This window comes from Macaca thibetana, chromosome 2, assembly GCF_024542745.1.
Source record: "Macaca thibetana thibetana isolate TM-01 chromosome 2, ASM2454274v1, whole genome shotgun sequence".
Taxonomy (NCBI): domain Eukaryota; kingdom Metazoa; phylum Chordata; class Mammalia; order Primates; family Cercopithecidae; genus Macaca; species Macaca thibetana.
The window spans coordinates 95959299-95973181 of record NC_065579.1 but is presented as its reverse complement, the minus strand read 5'-3'; the positions used below and the strand labels follow the sequence as shown (position 1 = coordinate 95973181).

Genomic DNA, 13883 nt, shown 5'->3' with positions numbered 1-13883 from the left:
TTATGTGGAGGAAAGTTTGCCTTTCCTTTCTCAGAACTTCCATTCTTTTTATGTGTGTCGGAGGAAAGTAGGGGAAGTGGTGGGAGGGTCATAGGTTTAAAATAGCCTTTTCAGGGATGGTGGTGATAAGAGAAATAGTATGGCTGGAGATTGATGTTGAAGGTCCCCTGAGGATGCTGATCCCAAGTAAGTAATGGACTCTGTGCTCTGTGGTGCCACCTTCTCTAAGGGCCCAGTTGCCTGAGAGCAGACTTAGAGAAAACAAGCGGCTGGCTTTCGCAGAGGTTGAGGTTTCCCAAACAAGAGTAAAGGGACAACTAAAGAGACCGATAGTTCAGGTTTGGGGCAGGAGTGATTAAATGATGGGCCAGGGATTCTAAGTGGCTGGGAGTGAAGTAGGTGATCTGTTGAGGGAAAGAAGAGGGGCCAGGGGAGAGGGCACAGAGTCCACTGATGTTAAGAGTTGTGGTAGGCATTTTAAATAAGGGAAGAATAAGGGAAGGAAAGAAAGTTGTGTTTGCAAGTTAAATTTAGTGTGAATTAGTGATTTTTGAGTTGGAGCAGCTCCTGATCATAATGTCCAGGGTATAACCATATGTGGAATTCTATAATCAAGTAAGGGTATGGTTTTAATGGGTCATGATTCTTCTCATGGGTATAAAATCCTTTTGGATTAGTAATGTACTAATTCTTTTTTAAAATTTCAACTTTATTTTAGATTCAGGGGGTACATGTGTAGGTTTGTTACATGAATAGATTGCATGATGCTGAGGTTTGGGGTATGACTGATCCTGCCTCCCAGGTAGTGAACATAGTAGTCAATATGCAGTTTTTCAGCCCTTACTCCTATCCCACCCTCCCCACTTACAGTAGTCCCTAGTGTCTTTTGTTCCTATCTTCTATGTGTACACCATGTTTAGTTCTCACAAGTGAGAACACATGGTATTTAATTTTCTGTTCTTGCTTCAATTAGCTTAAGATAATGGCCTCCAGCTGCATCCATGTTGCTGCAGTAGTATTTCATGGTAGATATATACTACATTTTCTTTATCCAGTTCACTGTTGATGGGCACCTAAGTTGATTCCATGTTTTTGCTATTGTGAATAGTGCTACGACGAACATATAAGTGTGTGTGTGTGTTTTTGGTGGAATGATGTATTTTCCTTTGGGTATATAACCAGTAATGAGATTACTGGTTCAAATAGTAGTTCTAGTTTTAGTTATTTGAGCTATCTCCAAACTGTTTTTCATAGTAGCTGAAGTAAGTTAATAACGTACTAGTTCTGTCATTTGGACAATCTTGAGTATGTTCTGTAAGTAGAACCTAACTTTTTCTGCTTTAAAAATTAATTTTTTTCATCTTTCTGTGTGGTACCTGATTTATTTTCTGATTGTATTTGATAGGCTGCAGGAGTGTGCTTGAGGTTATTACACTAATTTGGTTAATCTTCTGGGAGAGAATTGTTGCTCATGTCATTAAAATCAGTGTACCCGCTCATTTGCTTGTTTTATTTAGCTCCTTTTCTTACTGAGTAACATACTACCTTTTACTTGTGCTTGTGAATTATCCTAAGATATTACTCAAACTTGTGTTTTCTATGCTTTCAAATCATTCCAGATAATGTAATACTTTTAAGATAGTTGTATCTGTATTATCATCTACAATTATCATTAGATTGATGTATCTGTCAGATCATATTGGATCATATTGTCATTTCTCAAGTTTTTAAATCTAGCTTCTATTGAGGGGATCTTACCCATATCATAGATAATGCAGTGAGAAATAGAATAAATACCTTGTATATACAATGCAGTAAAAGATTCTTGATCTAGTCATTATTGTCAGGTAGTAAGTAATACTTTAAATAGATTATTAGGTTTTAGATAGTTTGTGTACTTGGAGCTGTGCCATTTGCTTGAATGGGTTAATATCTTTTGTGCTGTTAGCTTCACTGCCTTTTTTTTTCCCACTTCATTTTAGGAAGGAAAAAAAAAGAACCCTAGAGAGTGCTGGGCTGTTCCCTTGGCTGCATACACAGTGCTAATGAGGTGCCTTCGGGAAGGGGTAAGTCTCCTTTGTTGTCCTCGGTAGATGCTGGCAATTGTAATAACCCTTCAGGCACTGTATGAGGATTGTAGCCTGCAGCGGTGCAGGAGCTTGTCAACTAAGTATTGCTCCTGAATTTAAATAATCCTGACAACCCACCATGAGCAAGTGACCTACAGTGGAGCAAGTGTAAAAATGATCTAGCTTTCTCATTCACTTGTTCAAATGTCTTGCTTTTTAAAGGAATGATAGCTTATATAAACAATGTAACTAGCATTCAATAGCATATTCTTAATGACCCTCCCCCCCCCCTTAAAGTTATTGATACACCAGTTTAGTAAGGTAGGTGTGTGCAGAGAATTTTCTGTGAGCCCGAGACAACCCGTGATTATCTTGTCAGATCGCCATTTTGAGGTTTAGAAACAGGGAAGCTTCTAATATCCACTGATTTTAATATTAAGTAGTATTTATTATGTGATGTGATTTTTCAGTTTATTCACATCATTTCTTAAGCAATTGTTAATGGCTGAAAGCCAGCCAGCTGGCCAACAAACCAACTCATCTATATGTAGCTCCCACGTGTAACTATGTAAAGGATTTAGTAACCAACCTAAAAGGCTGGCATTTTCTGTTTGCATTAAATCATTTGACATTGTTTCACCCAAGGCAAAGCCATAGGGTGAAAACATTCCTTCAGGAATGAAAAAGATTTATCAGGATAAACATCTTTCTTTTGAGTTCATTGCTTCCTACTTTATATGGTAACAGAATCGTGTTCTAAGTGTAGAAAAACTCCCCAAGGTTTTCCCCTAGTGATCCAGAAGAAAAGTTTGAGCTCTTCCCAGTCTGTAAGTTTGAATACCTAGTCATTTGTTGTTATGGGATATGATGTATATTAACAATTGTACTTTGTCAATGATATAAAAATTAAAGTCATTCTCAGCTATCATCAAAAGACATGTTTGGGTTTAGCATTGAAAGCTTCAAGGTAGGTGCACTTAGAGGCACACGGATGAAAAAATTCCTGTTCACACACAGACCTCACCTATTGTGGGAGCGAAAATAAAAACATAAAGTGGAATATGTCAAACACATGAATGCAAAAGAACAAAATATAGGAACTCAAGGGAGAGAGAAGACTTCTAGGGATCCTGTTGACAGTGTAAAAGTCATTATTGTGAATAGTGCTGTGATAAGGATGGGAGTACAAGAGTGCAGTTGTCTCTTTGATATACTGGTTTTCTTTCTTTAGCATATATACCCAGCAGTGGGACTGCTGGATCATATGGTAGCTCTACTTTTAGTTTTTTTTTTTTGAGGAAACTCCATACTGTTTTCTATAATGGCTGTACTAATTTACATTCTCACCAACAGTGTAGAAGAGTTGTCCTTTCTTCACATCCTTGCCAGCATCTGTTGTCTTTTTGATAACCGCCATTTTAATTGGAGTGAGATGGTATCTTATTGTGGTTTTGATTTGCATTTCCCTGATGATTAGCGTTGTTGAGACTTTGGTTATGTACCTGCTAGCAATTTTTATGTCTTCTTTTGAGAAGTGTCTTTTCAGATCATTTGTCCATTTTCAAATTGGGTTGTTTGTTGGTTTGTTTGTTTGATTTTTGCTATTGAGTTGAAGTCCTTATATATCTGGTTATTTTTTAAAAAATTTCCACTGTTATGTTAGATTTAGGGGGTACATGTGCAGGTTTGCTATATGGGTATATTGCGTGATGCTGTGGTTTGGGGTTATGACGATCCTGTCACCCAGGTAGTGAGCCTAGTATCCAGTAGGTAGTTTTTCAGCCCTTATTCTCTGTCCACCCTCTCCCCTCTAGAAATCTCCAGTGTCTGTCGTTTTCTTCTTTCTGTCCACTTATACCCAATGTTAGTCCCACTTATAAGTGAGAACACATGGTATTTGGTTTTCTGTACCTGCTTTAATCTGTTTAGGATAATGGCTTCCAGCTGCATCCATGTTGTTGCAAAGAACATGATTTTATAATTTTTTTATGGCTGCATAGTTTTTTATAATGTATATGTACTACATTTTCTTTATCCACATATTCTGGTTATTAATCTCTTAGCTAAGATATGGAATCAACCTAAGTGTCCATCAGTGAATGAATGGATACGGAAAATGTGGCGTATATACACCATGAAATATTATTTAGCTAAACAGTAAATAGATCGGTTCTTAATGCTGAACTCTATATAAATGGAATGGCGCCATATTCTTTTGAGACTTAATTCCTTTGCTTTTAAAGCTAGGTTAGTTTACATGCTGATTGTGTAAACTATAGCTCATTTGGACCACTGTGTAGATGTTGTTGAAATATGCCTCAGTGCACGTGCGTGAGTACACACACACACACACATACACGCACACACACACACACACACACACACAGTTTCCCCACATCACTGAGTGAAAGTCTGTCTTCTCTCCCCTGCTCTGCAGCGTCACCTCTGTCACATCAATTGGCATGTCTCTTTCTGGGCTCTATTTGGTCCAGTCTACTTATTTCTGGACTCTGTGTGCATGTGTGTGCATGCATGTGTGTGTATCAATTTGTACCCCACCTGCAGGGTATGGAAGTACTCATTAACCCGTATCTTCCCAAACATTTGACAGAGGTGAACTTTAAATTTTTGTCAATCTGGTGGGCATTAAGTGGTTTATTTTTATTTTTTTGAGACAGGATCTCACTGTCACCCTGGCTCCCTGCAGCCTCCGCCTCTGGGATCAAGTAATCCTCCTGCCTCAGCCTCCCGAGTAGCTGGGACTACACATGCATACTACTATTTTCAGCTAATTTTTGTATTTGTTTTGAATTTGTTTTCCTGTTTTGAAAAGTGCTTGTCAAGTCTTAAACTTGTTTTTTTCCTATTGCTTTTTAGGAACTCTGTACCCTCTACAACCTATTATTATAAAATGTTTCAAGCATTAGAAAAGGAAAGGAAGCTGTAATAATCACCTTTGTTTCCATCACCTAGATTAAACAGTAAACATTTTGTCCTATTTGCTTTGCTGTAATATGTGTGTGTGAGTATATGTGTATCCACGTGCATGTGCATTTATTCATTTTCTTTACAGTGTCTATTGATAGGCAGAAGTTCTTAATTTTAATGTAGCCACTTTATATATAATATGTATATAGACTCTGTGTGTGTGTGTGTGTATGTATGTGTGTATACGCATACAATCTTTCTGTGTTGCCCAGGCTGGTCTTGAACTCCTGGACTCAAGCAGTCCTCCTGTCTCAGCCTCCCAGGTAGCTGGAATTATAGTCATGCATGCCACCATGCTCTGTGTAGCTTAGTTTATCTATTCCTTTATGATTTGTGCTTTTTGTATCTTACGAAATGCTTCCCTCCTCCAACATCATTAAGAGAGTCTATTACATTTTGTTCTAAAAGTCTTATTTTTTCTTTTCCCATTTAGAGCTTTAATCTATTTGTAATTATCTTTGGTGCATGGTGCTATGTGTAGGTCCAGTTTGGTTTTTAAAAATAAAAATAGTCAAGTGAAGAATCCCCTATCCAGACCCAATTTAAGGTAGGAGCCCCCAGTGCCTACAACTAAGTATAAAAGATGTGAACAATAACTCCCCCATCTCCCTGCTATCTCACTGATCTGAGGAGGGCATTGAGGATGTATTTGCAGCTGGGAGTGCAGGTTGCAGGAGGGAAAGCCCACAAGAAACTAAAAGCATAAGCAGGTCCTCACTTGATTTACAGAATATTTCCTTCAAGAAGCCACAGTTGCTCTGACAGCTAATTTCTTAGCAGCAACAACTGTAGTAAAAAAAGTGAAATAGTATATTTGTTAATAAAGTGTTGTCAACTCACAAATGTATTCACATAAAATATATATTTCAAGAACAATAGAATAACCACGAATATGAAAAGAATTAGGAAAAAAAGAAACAAAAAAGAAGACATAAATGCAAAACAGATGGAACAAATAGCACAAAATATGATGGAAGTTATAAATGAAACTATGCCAACAATCACAATAAATGTAAATGGACTAAATAGTTAAGAGAAGACGACTATAAAACAGAATTAGGGCAGGCGTGGTGGCTCATGCCTGTAATCCCAGCACTTTGGGAGGCCGAGGTGGGTGGATCACGAGGTCAGCCTGACCAACATGGTGAAACCCTGTCTCTGCTAAAAATACAAATATTAGCTGGGCATGGTGGTGCACGCCTGTAATCCCAGCTACTCAGGAGACTGAGGCAGGAGAATCGCTTGAACCTGGGAGGCAGAGGTTGCAGTGAGTTGAGATCACACCACTACACTCCAGCCTGGGCAACAGAACAAGACTCCATCTCAAAACAAAAACAAAAACAAAAACAAAAACAAAACCGGAATTAGAAAATAAACAGTATGAAAAGACGTCTAAAACATAAATTTATAGAAAGACTGAAAGAGAATGAAAAAAGATGCACATGTCATATGTACTTAACCCAAAGAAGTGTGGTTAGCTATATGATTATCAGATAAAATAGGCTTTGGGTAAAAAGCAATATGGGAGATTTTTTAAGCTCACAAAATAATGATGAAAATTATAATAAACCAAGGGAAAAGGCAATCTAAAATTTTAATGTATCTAATAACTAGCAGTCAAAATACATGAAAGCAAAATATGACAAAATTGCAACCCTAAGAGGGCAATTTAAACACATATCTCAGTACCTGATAGAACAGACAAAAAACAATCAGCATAGAGAAGATCTACATCTGTCTAGAAAATTAACAAGCTTGACCTAATGTATAGAAAAAACATCTCTCTCCAAAGTGACAAAATTCACTGCCCCCCCAAGTATATATGTACTGAGCCATAAGGAAAACCTCAACGAATTCCGAAGAAGTGGAATATTCATATATCTTTCTCTCTAACCATAATCTCATTAAACTAAAAACAATAATAAAAAGATAAAGTAAAAAGCCAGAAAGGCAGATACTAAATGAGAAAGTGACAGAAAAGTTATAGATTTTGTTAAGCATACAAAGCTTGTATGGGGTAAAGCAGTCAAAGGCATATGAAAATTTACACAGAAATCCAACCAATATAAATCCATGAAAGATACTACATACAGATATTTCATCAGTTCTCACATGCCAAACCCAGCAAAGACAACCTTTAGAGCCTCCCCTGTGAGTAGACCTGCCACAGGAGGAGAGGCAGCACAAACCTCCCCTTTGCAGTGAAAATGCCACATTGTGTGTGCTTCTTACCCCATCACCTCTTTGGCAGTGGTCTACACTGCTCAGCACTGGCTGAGAATCGCTTCCCTCATACCACTCTTAATAGTTCACTCCAAGACACGCTGGGCAACTCTGTACCTGGTAAGCCATTGTGAATCCAACTAATAATGGCATTCAGAAAGTTAGAAATCTTTGAATTATCAGATTCATAGTGATATTCAAAAGAAAGAAAATGACATCATTTCTGTTCCACACACACGTTGCCCACCTTCACTGCATAAAAGGGAAGGGGAATTGTGAGTGCCCACAAAGAACCTGATATTGATGGCACATACAGATTTCTTCATTAGGAAGAATAAATAAATTTAGACCGTAACAATTTAAAAAACCAGAAAATGTAACTGTACATTTTAACTCTTCTTAAAATCCAAGAGATTTAACCTATTTGCTCCTTGTTTAGGTAATTAGTGTCTAAAACATTTCAAAGATAACGTATATAATGGCTAACATTTCTAGTACTTTTTAAAAATTCAAATCCAGTCTCTTTTAATTAAATATATAAATTATTTGTCACTGACTTTCTTAAAAAGAAGAACAAAGAGCCCTAATTAAAAAGTAAAAATTAAATTTCCTCTTAGAAAATTTTACATCAAAATTATCTAATAAACTATAGTTCAGAAAATAATTTCTGAATTAAGAAAATATGAATAATAAAACCAACAGTTTATGTTCTGAATTTCAAATTTTTATTTTTATTTTTATAATTTTGTTTTAAGTTCTGGGGTACATGTGCAGGATTGTTACATAGGTAAATGCCTGCCTTGGTGGTTTGGTACACCTATCAACCCATCACCTAAGTATTAAACCCAGCATGCATTAGCTATTTTTCCTAATGCTCCTCCCCCGCCTGCCCTGACAGGCCCCAGTATGCATTGTTCCCCTTCCTGTGTCCATGTGTTCTCATTGAACCTCACATTTTTAAATACAGCATATGCCAGGTGTCGGTTCAGTACCCATAATTATACAGACTATTATGTGAGCTAAAAAATGTTGATTAGATACAAATGTATAAATTAATCTTCTCTAGACATGTGGAAATTCTCTAGGGGCTATTTCCAGCTTCTGTGTAGATTGTAGAGTAGACTGCTACCTGTCCCCCAAAAATGAACACCTTAAAAAAAAAGACAACTTTCTCAGCCTCCCTATTGTACATACATATGAAAGATATAGTATTTAAATTCAATGCCAAATATTTCTGAAATCAACACAGCAGTGATCCCAAGGAGAAAAGTTCTTTTTGCTAATGGGCACAAACTTGAAGGGCAAAGCAATGGAAGGGTAAGTCTTCAGACTCAGGGGTGGGACTCAACTCAGAAACACATGGAAGATCATTGGCACATTTTTTTTTTAATAGCAAACACCACCAAGTGGAACCCCCAAAGTTTAGTCAATATGAAACCTCTAAGGAGTGGCACATCCGAGACTGAAATTCCCATCTTTTAATTCCCAGCTCAAGATCTCTGAAATCCCAGCACCAGCTCTGAAATCATTATTCCATATTATCATGGATGCCTTTTCTTCTATACTGCCCTACTCTTTTTTTTGAACAGTTATACCTGATCTTCCTATTTTTGGGTGTGTTCCACCGAAAGTTTTTCACTCTAAATACTTCCCTCTTTCCATCTGAGCATTTACATCTGTAACGAGGACAAAAAGATCGAACATCTATCTCACCCTTGTTTGCGTTGTTTTGTTTTGTTTGTTTTTGAAACAGGGTCTTGCACTGTCACCCAGGCTGGAGTGCAGTGGTGTGATCACCGTTCATTGCAGCCTAGACCTCCTGGGCTGAAGTAATTTTCCCACCTCAGCCTCTGAGTAGCTGAGACTACAGGTGTGTGCCACCGTGCCTGGCTAATGTTTGTATTTTTCTGTAGAGATGGGGTTTTGCCATGTTGCCCAGGCTTGTATTGAACTACTGGCTTAAGTGATCCTTCTGCCCTGGCTTCCCAAAGTGCTGGAAGGAATTACAGGTATGAGCCACCGTGCCTGGCCTCCCCATTGTTAAAATTATGGAAATCATGTTCACAAAGCAGGTTGGCCTGTTTGGAAAAGGCTGTCATAATTTCTCGGGTAACTCTAAAATAGAAAGCTACTGAAAATTACTTTAATACATTCATTACAGTCTCAGTATAAGATTATAGCTTCCTCTCCCAAAGCGTAACCGCAACATGACACAGGATGAGGTAGCTTTGAAAATGCTGCATACAATATCCTCTTGAGTAGAATCATAATTTAGAACTCTAAAAATTACCAGAAAGAAAACTGTCCAAGTTTGTTTAACCCAATGTGTTCCAACTTATTTGACTAGAAAACCCTTCATTCATGCAACATTTATGAATATCCCATGGCAAATCTAGTTTTCTGTGAATAACGAACAAAACATTTATAATTTAAAACTAAAATTGCCTTCTATGCAGAGATCTACATGTCAATAAAATGAAGAAATAAAATTTCCATACTGTTTTCTTTCCAATACAAGGATTAGAAGGAAAAGGAAAAGAGTAATAACCAGAATCAATAGCCCATGTTTGGCCAGGCGCCATGGCTCAATCACACCTGTAATCCCAGCGATTTCAGAAGCTAAGGCAGGAGGATCGCTGGGCTCAAGTGATCCTTGAATGAAACTCCATCTCTAAAAAATTAAAAATATTAGCTGGGTGTACACCTATAGTCCTACCTACTTAGTAGAATCATTTGAGCCCAGGAGTTTGAGGCTGTAGTGAGCTATGAGTGTACTACTGCATTCCAGCCTGGGTAACGGGGTGAGACTCCATCTCTAAAAATAAAATTTAAAAATAACTAAAGCCCAGGTGCGGTGGCTTATACCTATAATCCCAGCACTATGGGAGGGCTAGGTGGGAGGATCACTTGAGGCTAAGAGTTTGGGACCAGCCCGGGCAACATAGTGAGGCTCCATCGCTACAAAAAAAAAAAAAATTAAAATTAGCCCAGTGTAGTGGTGCACGCCTGTAGTCCCAGCTGCTCTGGAGGTTGAGGCAGAAGGATTGGTTGAGCCCAGGAGTACGAGGCTATGGTGAGCTATGCACACTATTGCTTTCCAGCCTGGGCAACAGCAAACCCTGTCTCAAGTAAATAAATAAAATAAAATAAAATAAAATAAAATAATGGCCCATGCTCAGTAAGGTACATTACTAACTTTTGAATGTGAGGGGGGAAAAAAGGAAATAAGCCAATTAGCATTTCGATAGATGTAAAAATGAGAGCTAGCCCAACAGTTTGAATGGACTGATGCCACAAAACTATACACTATTGAGGTGAAATTTTAGGTCAATTTTATATCTGTTTATCTTACATATAACCACAACTTTATTTTTGTCTTAAATTTTTAAAAATAGAGGTTGGGTCTCCTTAAGTTGCCCAGGCTTGTCTTGAACTCCTAAGCTCAAGCGATCCTCCTGCATTGGCCTCCCAAAGTGCTGGGATTACAGGTGTGAGCCACCACTCCTGGCCATTGCCACAACATTAAAGAAAGAGAGAAATAGAACAGACCACATTCTTGACTGTTAGGTAATACAACTTTATTTCAACAAAGGGGAGTAAAGGCAATAAAATCCCACCCACCTGGAAAGTTTTAAACCATCTCATAAACAACCTTAGATGAAGGAAAATTTTAAAACGAAACTTGGGACTGTCTATATAGTAACAATAATGGAAACACTGCATGTCAAAACTAATGGGCTATTGCTGACACTAGATTGAAAGGAAAGTTCATAGCCTTAAATGATTTAATAATGACACAAGTAAGAAATAAAGCAAATGAAGTTACAAAACAATAAAAAGCTGGAGTACAGAACTAGGGATAAAAAGCCATTTCTCTTTCCCAATAAATGAAGACAGGGCAGTGTCTTTCCTATACCTGGCCAGCATGTGATATATAAATATAGTTTCATAAATGTTAACTATAAAGAATTGGACCTATAGTGGAGAGCTAACTTAAGTAATAAACACATTAGCTGAATGTGATCAAGAATTCAAAGGAACTTCGGTCAGCTGTCATCTTATTCCAGTGTTTTCAAAATTAAATGTGTCTGTCTCTTACTGTTAGTGTTTTCATTGACTGTTTTCTGTTGTATACTAATATCAATTAATCTTCCTCAACTTTATAGATGTATTCTCAGTCAGCATCCCAATAGATAAACTAAAGTTGATTTTAGAAATTACATGCAAGTGAAAAAGGGCCAAAATACATTATTGAAAAAAGATTATATTGGTAGGGCAAAACATTGCATATATTGAAAATATATATTAAAAGTAAAGACTATTAATTTAGATAGTGTGGCACAGAGATAAGTAGGCCAACAGAACCAAATAGAACCTAGAAAGAGACATGTCAATTCATATGACAGAGGTGACACTACAGAGCAGGCGAGAGAAGACACGCTTTGACTCAGTGATATGCGGAAACTGATTATATTTACCTTTAAAATCAAAAATAGAAGTAAACATAGCACCACACACAAATATAATCTGAGTCTTTTCCAATAAACAGCACCAAAATTAACATCTGAAATACTGACATTGGTTGTTTCACATTTGTGGATTGATCTTTCCTTCAAAGTACCTGGAATCTTTTTTTTTTTGACTTATTTTATTGTTTTAGTAATTCATTGAACCAAGAATATAGGATTTTCATTTCTTGCAGTATAGTCGGCAAGATACCTGGACAACCCTATCCCTCTGAAAGCAACTAAAAATACTGGATATAAAAAAAAAAAAAACAAATAATAAACCCTTAAAAACATCTATAAAGTAGCACCAAATTCTTTTTTTTTTTTGAGACAGAGTCTCACTCCAGTCAGGCTGGAGTGCAGTGGCGTGATCTTGGCTAACTGCAACCTCCACCTCTTGGGTTCAAGCGATTCTCCTGCCTCAGCATCCTGAGTAGCTGAGATTACAGGCAAGCACCACCACGCCTGGCTAATTTTTGTATTTTTTGTAGAGACGGGGTTTCACTGTGTTGGTCAGGCTGGTCTCAAACTCCTGACCTCGTGATCTGCCTGCCTCAGCCTCCCAAAGTACTGGGTTTACAGGCGTGAGCTACCACACCTGGTCCGTAGCACCAAGTTCTTAAGCCAGCAACTGTGTAGACAAGAACCCTGAGAGGCACCCAGAATGCTTAAACTGGTGTTTGCCCTGACGGCATTTGTCCAACAAGGTAAACAAGAAAAATGAGAGGCAAGGCTAAGGGCCTGCCTAAGTAGACCAAAATTATATTGGCAGAAAACTTTTTTGTTAAGACTGCCTACAGTGTATTAAATCTATTTAACACCATTAAAAACATAGTACAGCTCTTCATTAATAAGCCTAGTTATTTAAAAAATAATCTTAGCTTTTATTTTAATGATGTGAAGAAACAGGTCTTTGATTTAAGCAATAGGCATTAGCTCAGTTATCCTTCCCAAAGAGTGAGTTAAGCAGAAAGTACCCACTAGTCTTATTTGCTTGTGTGGTATCCCACAGGGGATTGAAGATGGACTAGGGTCACTTATTTCAGGTAGGAGCAGGTCGAATTGGCCTGACAACCTCACTGAGTTTACAGAGCACTGGGATGACACATGACCCTTTTCCAACCCGGCTGCTAAAATAGTTGTAGTTTTCTAGTACTAGGAATGAGTCCTAGGAATTGACTGACAATTGTGTTGTAAAGCACGTGTATTTGAGAGGCCTTCTATAAATAGCTCATTTCCCCCCTATATTCAAGAAAAAGATTTTAGAACTTCATGAGAAATAAGACAAAGAGCAAGGCATATGGGGCAAAATATCAACATTTGTATGTAGTGAGAACTAGGATAGAGGATACAGCTTATCTCTGTGGGCAAATAGGCTTCCTCATATTGAACCCCACATTAAGGAAGCTTAGCATTCCCCAGACACAGCAGCAGCCTCCAAGTGGGGTACTCGTCCAGTTAGGGCTTACAACTAGGAGATATGCGACAACTCTGCGTGGGTGGGCCTGTCCCCAAGCGGGGAGGGGGAAGAGTCGAGCTGAGCACTTAGGAATATCCAGTTTTTTCTCTTCAAATTTGTCAAATGGATGTCACATTTTATTTCCCCAAGTAGAGTGAATAAAGGAACAGAGAGAGGCTAGAAGTGTTAGGTTAATTTATTCTGGCTGCATTGAAGGAAATGGGAATGGGAAGGAAGAGTTTTGTCAGATACTCATTCTGAGAAATGAAAAATGTGTTGAAGTTTGAGAAATTGAAGGATATTTAAGATTTCTTTCCTAGCAATCTGGTAGTTTGTACTATATGGCATTAATAATAATGGGAATAAAAGCTAACATTTATTGAGAATTTACTACTTTTCGTGCTCTAGATTGAGTCTTCGTGTATGCTGTCTCATTAATTCTCAAACTGCTTGTGTTTTGTTTTCTTCATTTTGTAGATGATGAAGCTAGGGCAAAGAGAAATACTCAAGGATATATAACTAGCAAAATGCAAAAACTACGGCTTGAACTTAGACATTACTCAATATCTTCTGCTCATTTTTAAATGTTTTTATATGAAAAATACATAAATTTGGATTGAAAAAGCAATACATGCA

The 13883-nt window shown here is 37.6% G+C and overlaps 1 protein-coding gene across 7 annotated transcripts in view; it reads left to right on the top strand.

Annotated features, from left to right (window-relative positions):
- Window positions 1-13883, top strand: part of ULK4 (unc-51 like kinase 4) — a 709752-nt gene that overhangs the window by 145112 nt on the left and 550757 nt on the right. For all 7 annotated transcript variants that reach the window (XM_050780350.1, XM_050780346.1, XM_050780348.1 and 4 more), the window contains one exon: window positions 1983-2066. In XM_050780350.1, the coding sequence (XP_050636307.1) occupies window positions 1983-2066 (84 nt within the window). The remainder of the gene's footprint in view (window positions 1-1982; window positions 2067-13883) is intronic.